The sequence below is a fragment of the Atractosteus spatula genome, chromosome 13 (genome assembly GCF_055471065.1).
Source record: "Atractosteus spatula isolate fAtrSpa1 chromosome 13, fAtrSpa1.hap1, whole genome shotgun sequence".
NCBI lineage: Eukaryota > Metazoa > Chordata > Actinopteri > Semionotiformes > Lepisosteidae > Atractosteus > Atractosteus spatula.
Genome location: NC_142718.1, coordinates 21,471,494 through 21,484,649, shown reverse-complemented (window position 1 = coordinate 21,484,649; position 13,156 = coordinate 21,471,494). Strand labels below are relative to the sequence as shown.

At 35.6% G+C, this 13,156-nt stretch overlaps 1 protein-coding gene across 2 annotated transcripts; it reads right to left on the bottom strand.

Moving 5' to 3' along the window:
• Positions 1–6,444: 6,444 nt before the first annotated feature.
• On the bottom strand, positions 6,445–11,877 carry agr1 (anterior gradient 1). Of its 2 annotated transcripts, none has more exons than XM_088931032.1 (8): positions 11,807–11,877; positions 10,407–10,525; positions 9,320–9,383; positions 8,587–8,639; positions 8,332–8,408; positions 7,887–7,950; positions 7,121–7,204; positions 6,445–6,689 (listed from the first exon to the last, which is right to left on the bottom strand). In XM_088931032.1, exons 2-8 carry the CDS (start codon positions 10,504–10,506, stop codon positions 6,640–6,642), a joined length of 492 nt encoding a protein of 163 aa, XP_088787158.1. In that variant the 5' UTR covers positions 10,507–10,525; positions 11,807–11,877; the 3' UTR covers positions 6,445–6,639. The 2 variants fall into 2 exon arrangements, with proteins under 2 accessions (XP_088787158.1, XP_088787159.1); XM_088931033.1 differs by having other exon boundaries at positions 10,407–10,510; positions 11,807–11,870.
• Positions 11,878–13,156: the final 1,279 nt, after the last annotated feature.

The window sequence follows — 13,156 nt, the reverse complement described above, 5'->3', positions numbered from 1 at the left end:
TCCTGGTACACATTAAGCCTGAGCAGATCCAAAAAGCATGACATTTGACTTCCCTGGCACACCCTGTGCTGAGAGAGAAAGGTAGTCTTATCTGCCCACAGCCTGACGTACAAAGTCACTGTGCCACAAACTGTCAGAATCGCTGCAATCGCTGTCCTCTAACAGGTGTTAAAAAAATAGAACTGGAGATCATTCTTGAGTTTGTTTCCACATCTCAAGATAATACATCTCATCATCTGGACTATAAATATCTCCCAAGTTACAAAGCCTTTTTTCATACATAAGTACAGTATATCAAAGTATGATTTAACCCATATTTCTTCTGTTACAGCATTTTCTTCTGTTTTCCAATTCAAACAATCAACGTTTTTGCACACATACAGTACAAGCAATTGTTATTTTATTTTTTTAGATTTTTTTCCTGAGAATTTATTCAAGTATAGCAGAGATTCTATACTCCTGGGAGGTTATAGAACAAGAGATTGTCTTTAAAAGCCCTCTGGTATAACTCCAAATAATGGGAAAGCATTATCAGTCCAAAGACTCAAAGCAGTCTTGTAGTACTTCCTTTGTCTCCTAAGACCATCATTGTACCATTCTCAATACTGGTTTCTCAAGCTTCAACTTCTGCTTGTAAACAGGAAGTAGGAGCACAGACAGGTGATCTGATTGACCGAAATGTGAATGAGCGATAGGTATCCTTGATGGTAGTGTAGTAGTGTTCGAGAGTGTTAGCACCTCTAGTGGGGCAGGAGACTTGCATGGTAGTATTTCAGATGTATTTTCTTAAAGTTGGCCTGATTGAAATCCCCGGCTAAGATGAATATAGCATCAAGGTTTACAGTTTCTTGTTCGTTAATGACATTGTATAGCTCGTTGAGTGCGAGTTTGATGTCTGATGGAGGTGGTTTGTAAGCTGCAGTCATGATGACTAAAGAAAACTCCTTTAGTACAGTAGGTAGAAGAGGTGGCATTTCACCATCAGTTATTCCAGATCGGGGGAACAGAAGTGAGATAGGTTCTCCATACAGTATCTGAGTGCCATGAAGTGTTCATCAGAAAGCATACACCACTTCCTTTCCCCTTGCCAGAGGATTCCATGCGATCCATACGGTACATGAAAAAACCACTGGGCTGGATGGCAGGATCAGGTCTGTTTGAGCTGAGACGTGTCTATGTAAAACAAAGTACACAGCAGTCCCTCATCTCCTGCTGATAGATCAACCTTGCTCTGAGTTCATCTAGTTTATTTTCTAGTGATTGGACGTTCAACAGAAGAATGCTGGGGAGCGAAGGTTGAAAGCCGCAGAGTTTCAGTCTTACTTAAAGGCCTCCACGTCTGCTAAGCTTCTGCGTTCCATGTCATTCAGTGTGGAGTCAATCTGTGAGGAGCTGCATGCAAGACATTGCCTCTTTCTGGAGCCATCTTTAATTTAGTTCATGTAATGTATGATTTATCTAAGTTTGTGTAGTAATTCTTAAACCTTCTGTTAATCATAATATATGTTTAGTAATATTAACTGTCGTGTTTTTCTGTTCAAATGAATCTAGCAAGTTAATTAATATTACCAAGAAATTGTTCTAGTTAATCTCTTTGTTGTTTTTGGGATTGTTAGTGGTAACTTGTAGAGAAACAGCAATGAGATGGAGATTTCAGACACATTCCAATTTATTTATTATTTCTTTGAATAGTTTGAAATCCATTATCAAGAATTGTAATGTATGTCATACCACTCAGACACTATCACATTAGGCCATTATTTCAAACTGAGCTACCTGGCAAGTGTTGTGCTTCAGGGATGAATATACGTGTCCATTCAGGCACAACACATTTATTTGGGTTTCTGTAAATTTTGCAAAGATTGATAATTAAACCAGCTGTATTTCACAACAGTGCAGCATTTGTCGTTATATCCAGTTTTAAACTGAGGCTCACGCGCTTGGTTGAAAAGCAGCCTTGCTTGCGCCACCTGCTGTCTGTTAAATAAAACAACAGTCAATTCACACTCCAAAAATAAATAATACTGTTAATGGAAACTGATATAACAATTAAATATAAAAAAATGAATTTTAGCATTGTACATTACACAAGCAAGGTACTCGTCAGAGATGAAAATGTGGCAACATCTTGATCCCTACACAAAGATGTGTGGATGAATGGTAGAAAGGAACCTATTACTGAAAAACACATTCAATATATTAGATTTTGTGTGGAGTTTGCAACAGAGTATTTAAAAATGCTGCATACATGTAGTAGAAGGTTTAGTGGTCCAATAAAAATAAAAATCAAACTTTTTGGTCCAAAGTCAAGGCGTTGTGTCTGATGTGAGTCCAACACAGCACATCACCCAGCCAGCATCATACCAGCTGTCAAATATAGTAGTTTCCTGAAAATCAACATAAAAGAAACATATTGAGAAACATTTTAGTCCAAGGTCATTTTTCCATTTGTATACAATAAGTGTAAATAGCAGTATGAATGCAGATAGTTAAAACATTAACTATAAATGTATAATGGAATATTCTGACCATGAGGAGAGTACCAATGAAAAAGACTTTATGCTTTATGAGTTTATGTTGACAAATATTTACATCTTCTAGACAACGCAGGGAAGTATTTAAAAAAGCTCGATAAAAATGTTAAAACATCATTATAGTCCCATTCCAAAATATTCTTAAAATGTTTCATTTGGTGATGGCTTCCTAAAATAAGACAGGAATGTCTGATAATCCAGTTTGGTAATTAAACTGTAAGACTAGAGGTCATTATGCATGTTTTTTTTAAAATGCTGGACTTGATTAGTAAAGCTGTTGGCTTTGTTGCAGCACGGCTGCATTTGACATCAAGCAGACAAAAGGGTTGTGAGTACATGTAAATGCAAACTGACAGCTTGAATGTGATAACTCTTGACTTTTAGCTTGCAAGTTTAAAAACCTGTCAGGTTTTTCAGCCTACTAATTGCCTTTTAAGTAGTGCTGCTCTGGAACCAGATAGTTATTTTCATAAGAAATATGTCATCAGGTAAAATGGTTAATGTCAGAATGTATCTGTTCAGATTCTTTTTTTACTTTCTCAAAGATACCAAATTCATCTTAGTGCTAGACAAAACTAGAGTCAGTATTTACAATGCTCAATGAAAAAACATGATAATGTCTCACCTAAAGATGAGTTTTGCAGAATGGTTTTAGGCAAAGAATTGGAATAACTGCAATCTGTATTGTGATTTAAGTGTGGTAAAACAAAATTAATTATTATAATTTGCAGAAAACATTAATAGGTGCACTGGGGAAGCATAAGTGTGGTATTGTAAAATTTCAGTGTGGTGAATATTTTACAATATCAATTCTGTTCCTTTTCCCATTCATTTCCCATTCAACTGCTGCACCTACAGTATACTAATTCCACAGCCAGTTTACTGTCTCCATAATAACTTCATAATTAAGACTTAATTGCAGTTCAATGTGGATATCTGTGGCAATGCTGCTAAGTACATTAAAGCCATAAAAATGCTTCATGAAGGAAAAATGGCTAATTTTGCTTATTAATGAGCAAACTCTAAATCTTACAATAACATGAAGAATGATTGTAAAGGTCCCTGTGCATGATCTTTCTGTCAGTTCTGATGTGTCTTCATTTCACACCATGTCACACTCATCAAGAGTACACTTGCTAACAACATTTGCTATAGCTCATAGCAATGCAAAAAGGTAGAAGATATATGATGTCACTAAATTTCAATGAAGAATGCAATTAAATGGCAAATAACTATACAATTATATATTGGTGAAATATCAGTAGATTCCACTGCAGGCACAAAAACACATTGTAGCCTCTGCAGAACTTTGGTGATGTTTTTTCCACTCTGATTAAAAATCTCTGGGTGGGAGGATCACTCACCATTTTATAGTGTGTAATATAGTAGGTGCAAGCTCCACAAGGAAGTGGATTTGGAGGAGCTGTTCCTGAAGACGAGAGTAAAGCTATTTGCCAGTCCATCTAGATGCACACATAGACAGAACCACTGAAACTAGTGCCATAGTGAGTATACTCAGACTAACGTACTGTAGATAGCACCCCAAGTCTGGAGTTGTTAATAATACTGTCCTGCTTTAATATTATAATGTTAGAATCTGAAATCCTCATACATTTTTATTAAAACTATTAAAAATGTCTGAAGTTTAGAATTAAAAAAATTATTGTGAAGACAAATATTTGTACTTCATCCTGTGATCTACTAGAAAAATATTTAGGCTACAGTATTAACGTTTTTTTTTGTAAAGAATTCGGAATTTTAAAATAATGTGATTCCGGACATTTTATAATTTTCATCTACTTGTAATTTTGATGTTTATTGCTTATATTTACTGACACATCGCAGAATAGAAGCAGCTGGTAATCCCTTTAAATACTTACTGTAAGAATCCTACATTTATTTCATTCCACCACAAATGGCAAAGTGAGAATACAAAAGCTGAAGTGCAAAGAAAGGGATTGATTAATTGTACAGTTTACCCTTTTCAACTAGGAGTCTCTAGCCTTACACTAGTTATTCTTTTGCCTAGTATCTCACTATTACCCTGTATGATTATTACAGTGTTGGACAGCTAATTGCAAGGAATGGACCCTGTGTGGGTAACAAGATCACTGGGAAAGCAGAAATTTCTGGGGGCAAGATCGAAAGACTAGCAAAAAGGTCAATAAGCCAAGAGTGAAACTAGGCAAAATGTATTCAAAACAAAGTCCAGAAGTCGTGGTCCAAAAAAGCAACCCTAAAGTCTGAAAAACCAAGGCGTCCCAGGATGATATCTCAAGAAGATGACGTATATCTCTCAAAGTCTAACCCAATACTGAACAAAGTTGGAACAGGGAGCAGGGTTTAAGTAGGCTGGAGGAGAGGTGTGGTGATGGGTTAAGGAGGTCTGATTAACCTACACCTCCCCAGAGTGGATGAGGTATGTACTATCGGTTTGGGTGCCCTCTGGTGGCAGGATGCTGGTACTGGAACAACGATTTTTATATACTGAAACATTTCTCCACCAATATTACCCTTAAAGCCTAAAAATGCTTTCTTTTTAAATTGACTGGCATCTGTGGTTTTATCCCTGTTTATTGTCTTAAATGTAGCTGCTCATTTTAAAGATTTCTTTTGTGCACCAATACCCAGACTGCTTTTTCAGCACGTACCTTCAAGGTAGAACTCACATCCCATTTTAGTTCATATTGACATGTAGTGTATGTTAGAAAAGACACCTATCGCAAGCCATGTTGAAAGAATTTAATACAACCTGCCCCTTTTGTGCAAGCACAGCTGCTGTACAGTATAACCTGGCATCCTTAGCTTTTACAGTAGTCCCTTTATTTGAAAGGTCAAGCCTCTCCTGATTCTTTTAAACTTTGTTTTAACTGACACTGTGTGACTAACATCACACTCAATAGCCCCCTCATAATTTCTATTTGCTTATAAACATCCTGATAAATATTAGAATTCAAAGAAAATTAAAGAAGTCCCACTATGACACAATTGACATGACACAAGCTGTATTCAGTTCACACCTAATTTCATGCAGTTAATTTGGTTGTTTCTAAGCACCTTAATTATTTGCTGTTGTTGAATATTTAATTTTGTAAATCTTTAAGACTGTTTATTTGTTATATTTTCTCCCAAATTCTACTTGATACAAAGCAACTTAAATATCACCACCAGTCAGACTTAACAGTTTTCCAGGCTAATAATGAAGTAAATTTTCATTCCAGCTTTAAAAGCCAGTCAAGGGTCACCTTGGATGCATTTTGTTTGAAAAAAATCAAAAAGAACACGGATAGCGCCTTATTTCACTTCTCACGCTACAGGAACATATATTGTCTTTTAAATGAGGAAAACGAAAAGAAAAGTAAAAGAAATAAATAATAAAAGAAAAAAGAAGAAAAACAATCAGCTCCATTCCATGACTGCGACGCTGTTCCAGTAATGTACATTAAAAACCACACACTGTATATATCTTGTGCAAAAAGTTTATTATTATATCAGGTGTCAGACACTGAATATCCTACAATATATACAGTATGCAGTGTGTGTATAATATATTGTGTTCTACAAAGCCATTCTGAAGTATCTTCAGTGATGGAAAGAGATTGCAGAGACTTGTCATCTAGCCCTTCTCTTGCCATCATTTCTCCTCTGGCCTGCTTTGAGAGTTAGTGTCCATGTAGAACATCCAGAGCTCGGGTTCTGGTGATGGAAGGTTGTCGGCTCACATCCCAGGTGAGACACTGTAGTCGGACCCTTGCGCAATGCACTTCATCTCAGTTGTTCCAAAACAGTGCCTTATCAATGTAAGTTGCTTTGGGTAAACCCGAAATAAATACAGTACATGTACTGTAGATTTAAAGATGATGTGAAAAAATGTTATTTACACAGGGGTACAAAAGACAATCAAATGACATTTATCTGTAAAAGGTAGTTTATTACTCAATAAAAAAAAACACATGACATTGTCATGCTTGAGGCACTTATTATTTCTTCAGCACATTCCTCTCCTCTTGCACTGCTCTGCTACAGTGAGGCCATGTCGTGTCCTAGAGGTCAATGAGCCAGCTGCAGCTGGTGTTCACTGCGCCCACAGTAATGAAGTGTGAGGCTACAGCTCGGTGTGGAGAAGCTTCTTAGCTTTCTTCATGTTTTCTTTCACTGAAAGTAAGAAGCAATGTCAGCCAAAATGGAGGCACAAGTGTTGTACTGTAGCAAGATTCGGTAATCCTCTGTCCATGCACTCCAAAAAGAGCTTTTCATGTTGTGCATAGGGTTTAAATTATCATAAAACAATGATTTCATTGTTAAACAAATTGGATATAAAAACATACATTTTGTTTTCAGTCTATAATTTTTACTACTCTAACAATATTTATTTAAATAGCCATTATTGTCTCTTACAACTGTCTACAGTGTATATCTTAGAACAACTATACTAAAGGGTAACAAAAAAGAAAACAAAAATGTATTTAAAAATTAGGTAAAGCACCAATACTTTGATTTTTCTTTTATAATACATGAGATAAAAAGGTATTAGTGACAAAAGTACAGTTCCGAAGAAGTTCGTCATGAGGAACATAGGTACTTACAGACATCAATATCATCAGGCTCATAAGTGTAGAGTCTGTTGCTATACTTCCCTGCTATGTCAGCTCTCACAGTCAGAGATGGGTCTGAGAATGAGACAAAATATTTCAATAAATTAATTGTCATATTTTTCCCCAGAAGTATGGCATTATTAAGGCAGATACCGCCTTACTACCTCCAAACCAGAGGGCTTACAACATGTTTGGAATCACTGCAGAATACACATTTTGTGCAGCTTATACATTCCTTGTTTGCTATTATTCCTGCTAAAATGGCATTTCCTAAGTAAGGTAAGGCAAGGAGGCTGATGTCTGGTAATCTTCCAGCTTCTCTGACCTTCTCTAGACAATGTTTTGACACCCAGGAATTTTATTTAGAGTCACACAGTCCTCCTTTATCTTTTCTCTGGCAAGGTGTTAATGTGTATCACTGCCTCTGCCACCTGCACTACATCAAATACTTATGACGCACAAAAACCTGCAGGATTCCACACAAATGTGTCAACAGGTCATCTCTATTTTCTTTGAAATTAGTAGAATTTTCCCAAGGGGGTTTTCTGTAGGAGTCCTTTGCAATGTAGGAATGTTAGAATGCAGGAATGTCTGTAGGAATTTTAGAGTTAACGTACAGTATGTGTTGTTGCTGCTGTTTTTATATGAGATGGTTTGTGAAATATTTTATTAATAATAATTCCTTGTATTTATACAGAGCTTTTTCAAAATATATACAAAATATTCAGGCACATTATACATACTGTAATTAACTTACCAACAAAGATAATTCTGGGAGCATAGTGGCCATCAGGAGCCAGATTCTTGTCTATGGTTTCATGCTGTGGATCGTTATATTAAGTATTCAGTTTAAGATATATATACTCTAAGATACAAAACAAAATTATTCCAGAAAAATGAACAGTTAAAAACCAAACATGACTAATTTCTTAGATTACAAATCAATAAAATCTCTAGTTATTATTCAAAACAAATAAATTGTACTGGTTAAGCTTTCCAAAGTAAAACATAGAGGGACATATAAAATTGAACTGCAGATATTCAGATTGAATGACTTCAGTGCCACCATAGTCTGTGGGATGATATAGAAAATCTGATACTGAAAATCTGAAAGTCTTTCACCACTGTTAATGAAGAGAATAATCATTCTCAAACAGGATTAATTGATTAAAGTTACTAGCTAATAGTTGTCTCCGACTTACCACCAGATTAAGCATTACAAAGTCTTCTTGGGCCATTTTCTGCAGCTCAGTGTCAGCAGCAAACACCTTTTTAAGAGCTTAGACATACATAGGAAAATATATAAATACATAGAGAATAATAAAAAATGGAAGACATGATGACTATGACATCATTAAAATATTCTTATGCAAATAATCTTTTATTCATGAGGAAAGTTCCAATTAAGAACTTTTAATTTAATCTAGTATTTTTAAGAATACACATATATTATATACCTTGACTGTGCGGACAGTCTTCTAGGTGGTGGATAACCATCAAGGGCTTCTGACTGAAAAATAAAGATTTCAACAATGATCTCTATACAAGAAGTATATTGAAACTTCCATCCATTGTCTTAACCACTTTATCCAATACAGGGTCACAGAGCCGCCGGAGCCTATCCAAGCAAACAACAAGCGCAAGGCAGGAATACACATTGGACAGGACACCAGTGAGGAAAAACAGACTCAAACACACTCACTCACACCAGGACCAATTTTCACAGAAACCAATTAACCAATGTAGTGTGGTTTTGACACCTGTGTGGGGGGAACCAGAGCACACAGAGGAAACCCATGCAATCACAGGACAAACATACAATCTCCACACAGATACTATAGCACCCCAAGCATTGAACCCAAGGCCCCAGCACTGAGAGGCACCAATGCTAACCACTGCACCACCCTACTGCCCAAGTTTGAAACCGATCATTTCTCATGTACGTCTTGCCTGCTTACAATTGTATCAGTGAAGTATGAATTTCAAACATACGGTATTTAATATGAGGATATGTCACACATGCAATGCAGCCCCGAAGATATACAAATTGCAAAGATTTAATCCAGATTTTTTTGACACACTTACTGGGAAGGTATAACTTTAAGTGTTTGCAAGGACTGGTTATTTAAATGTAAATGAGCATTAGCTTTGGAAATCTATCCATAAAGTGTAGAGGATAATAAACCTTACCTTGTTCTAGATTTTGCTAAAGCTTCCTCATAGGTTTGGGTCCAGGTAATGTCATCTCCCCATCCTAAAATATCACACAGAAATTGATCATTATTATTAATAATGGGAATAGGAATATATCAGTTACAAATAAGTTTGTTATAAGGGTTCTGTAGACAAAACTAAAAAATGAAGGTGTGTGTGGCTCAAGTATGGCCCCAGGTCTAATGAGGCTTTCTTGGGGTAAACACTAATATCCAGAGTACACACTGGATACAATTACCTCATTAATTAGTTTCTTTGGCATTTGCCATCTTTATCCAAAGCAAACTCACATTTGCAAACTCACATTTAAAGAGCTGGTCATTTTATTGCAGCAATAAAAACACAGCCAAAGGGTTCAAGTGGAGGACCATGCACCCTTGGCTGAGGTGAGGCCCCCCTGTGACGTGAGGCCTCGTCCAAATGGTCCTGCTGGCCCCCCTCTCGTAGGGCCTGACTGTAACCCACAAATTAGTAGAATAAGGCAAGCACGCACATGAAAGTGCGACAAATATATTTTTAATTTGCAGTTATTTCCAGTCTTGATGAGAGTCTTGGCTCTCAAGTAACAGTGTAGGGAAACAGACACAACTAACATACTGTATCTGTTAGCTGTGTCATGTCTGGAGCAACACCATAGTTCTATTCTTTGAAACTTTGTAGAGGCAGAGAGGTACATTACATAATCACAGAATTAATTCAGAGAGGCTAAAGAAACCAGGCAAAACTACCTGAGAAGGCCCAGGAATTACACCATTACCAGTAAAAAAATGGCTATTATTAATACTATTGATAGCAAAGGAGTGGAAGACTGTAGTCAGAGGGCCAAAGAAAGATTCAAGCTTTTGTTTTGCATTTGCTTAGTCAGAAAACACAATGCCTGTCTGTAAACACAAAATAAAAGAGCGGTATGGTTTGTTCTCTCCTTGTCTGACTACTTTTGTGTACTTAGACCCCACCTATTTGAATGCGCTGGTTTTCCATTTTGCCTGGGATGCCAAACCCTAATTATTCACACTATCCAAGATGTCTATGTATTTCACAATGTTAGAAGAGCTGTACTTACCCCTGGAAAGGGTCTGAGGGACCTTTTTTGCTTTTCTTTGAGCAGATACATCCAGACTTGCTACAACGAGCAGGATACAAAGAACAGAGGAGCGACTCATGGTTCTGAAAAAGACAGATCTACCGTACTATTAATACATGTACTATTTCTTTTTCAACATTTTAAAATTTCACAATTAGCAGCATTTAATGGTCTCCATTCCTGACACAGTCGAAACAATTTGGTGAGGTACATGTAGATGCATTCTAGTTTTTTTCTAGATGTCTTCTGAAATAATTCTGTTTGGATTTTGAATCAAGTGTTTAATTTTTAACGCACCCATTGTACTTTGAAATGATACTTTACATTTTAGCACTATATATACTTGTACTTAATACTATAAAAATAAGTGTGATTCCAAATACAAAACTTTCCACTTAAAATAATATAGATTATAATCCTGCCTTTCATACAGTATTTTAACCTTTGTTGTGTACCATTACATTTTAAAGATGCTCCCGAGTTGGTCTTATAACACTCCCTTGAACCAGAAATCAATGAATCATCAAATTGCCTAAGCGCTTGAAACCCTTTTGAAGCATATATTTCAGAATATTAAAGACATAAAAAATATCAGTCCCATGTAATACTGCTTGCACTTCCACAATCTTGTCTTTTAGCATTCCTGTTTCAGGACTAACCGGTTCTAGGAGGAGATTCAGCACAATTGTTTTAAGGGAGAATATCTTCCTACTGTAATTCCAGCACAAAGTATGAACGTTTTACAAATGTAATACTTTAGTTTTCGTTTTGTTATAATTGATCTCATATAATAGAATGACACAACAAGATTTGAGAAAAGTAAAAGATGTTCTTAAGTTGCATGTTTTCCCTTTACATAAGATCTATCCACCCTCTAATGTTTTCCATCTGTTTGTTTCTGTTTTGGTTTCCAATAGGTTTGGTTTATATTTTTCTTTACTGAAATTTTGACAGCTACTGTATAGCAAACATAGAATGACTTTCCTGGGGGAATGTCACAGCAAAATTCTGAATTAGTGATGGTTTCTTTATCTCATGTGGACTGGCTTGATTTAGAACACTTGTCTCCAGTTTGTGGGGATTACAAAGAGCTGTAATTTATTAAGTTGAACTCTTCTTCAACTTAATTATTCCCTTCTTAACTCAATTATTATTATTAATCAATTATTATTGTTGTTTTTTTTTGCTACTTCTAATACTGACAATTAGTCAAATATATTTGTAAAACCAATTCTATGATAATCCTGGTTGACTAGAGATGAGTAATACTGCTTATAAGTATTCTACATGAATATTTACCAAGCAGATAAATCTGTTTCAAAGATTGAACTTTTTCAATCACCTAGATACAGTATGAAAGAGCCAAGTTTCGTTCTTACCTGTTGCTGTCTTGAAATGTGAGTGAACGTTCGTTGAATTCTTACCTCACAAGCCTTCTTTTTATAGTAAACTCATCTAACAGGTGTAGCAAAGCTTGAACGTCAGGCTTTACAAACCAGGATATCCTTATCTTTGAAACACACTATTCAAACACGCCTCAGGGCAGAGAAGTACTTACAGTACATAGATGCTTATACTGCACCATTAAACCCAATTTTAATCCCATTGATTTTAATCATATATGGAGAAAGGCTTCTTCATAATTTATTTTTACTGTTCTGTATTTTTTGAACACACATGATTAAATCTTTATTTTTTAAGTACCACACATTTTAAACCTACCTGTGGTCGTAGGAAACTACAGGGAAAGTTTTGAACCTAGAATTGAAATACGCTGAAATTAAATTACATTTTTGGCATTCAGGTATTCAGGAAAATTAATGAGAAAGATCTAACTATCAATGTATTTAGTGACTTACTTTTTTATTAAAAACAATAATTTATTCAATGTTTCTTTCTCATTATTCATCTACATTTAAGAAGCAAAATATGATGACACAAACAAGATACTAGAAATTTTCATGAACCACAATAACAATACTCCTGAATTTTATGCTTGAAGACCTGTATTAAAAGTACATCTTGGTACAGCACCAAAGGACAAGATGATACTCACTCTGTAGTATATGTTTTGCTTTTTATGGAATTATTGTCCTGTTGTAGCTAAGATTTTTTTTAAATCATTATCTGGTTTTAAGGTATGTTATTGATTAACTTTTTATGAAATAATTTCACTTTCAAATTCAATTTTGGCATAGAGAGAGAATAAGCAATCAATGTGCTTCTGTTTATTAACTGATTCCACTATTTCTGTTAATCACTATTTTTTATTCCTGACGTCCTTGTGTTAACAAGCTAGTGATCTTTTGGCATTGGTTTTTTTTTATTTATTATTTTAAAAACAAAAATATCATTATATACAGTACTTCATAACCCAGCATTTTTTTTCATATTCCCTTCCTGTCCAGACAAAACACAGTGCTACTTAGTGGTACACAGTTTCAGAAACCATTAATCTTTTTCAGAAAAAGCATTAAACAAAAAAAAAGAAAATATACAGTAAATAAAAGTACACATATAGATTCACGAAGGACACGTCTAGAAAACGGTGTGTTTCATAATCCCCTGAATGCAACAAGACCTTAATTGCTTAGTATACCCTAACCACTCAGAGATGTGCACATCAGCTATAGCAAGCTCCCCAACTGTAAGCACGCTTTTCATCTGTTCCCTTGGGTGTGTCCAACCAAGTCATCTTTACACACACCTGATAAAGACCTATTCAACTA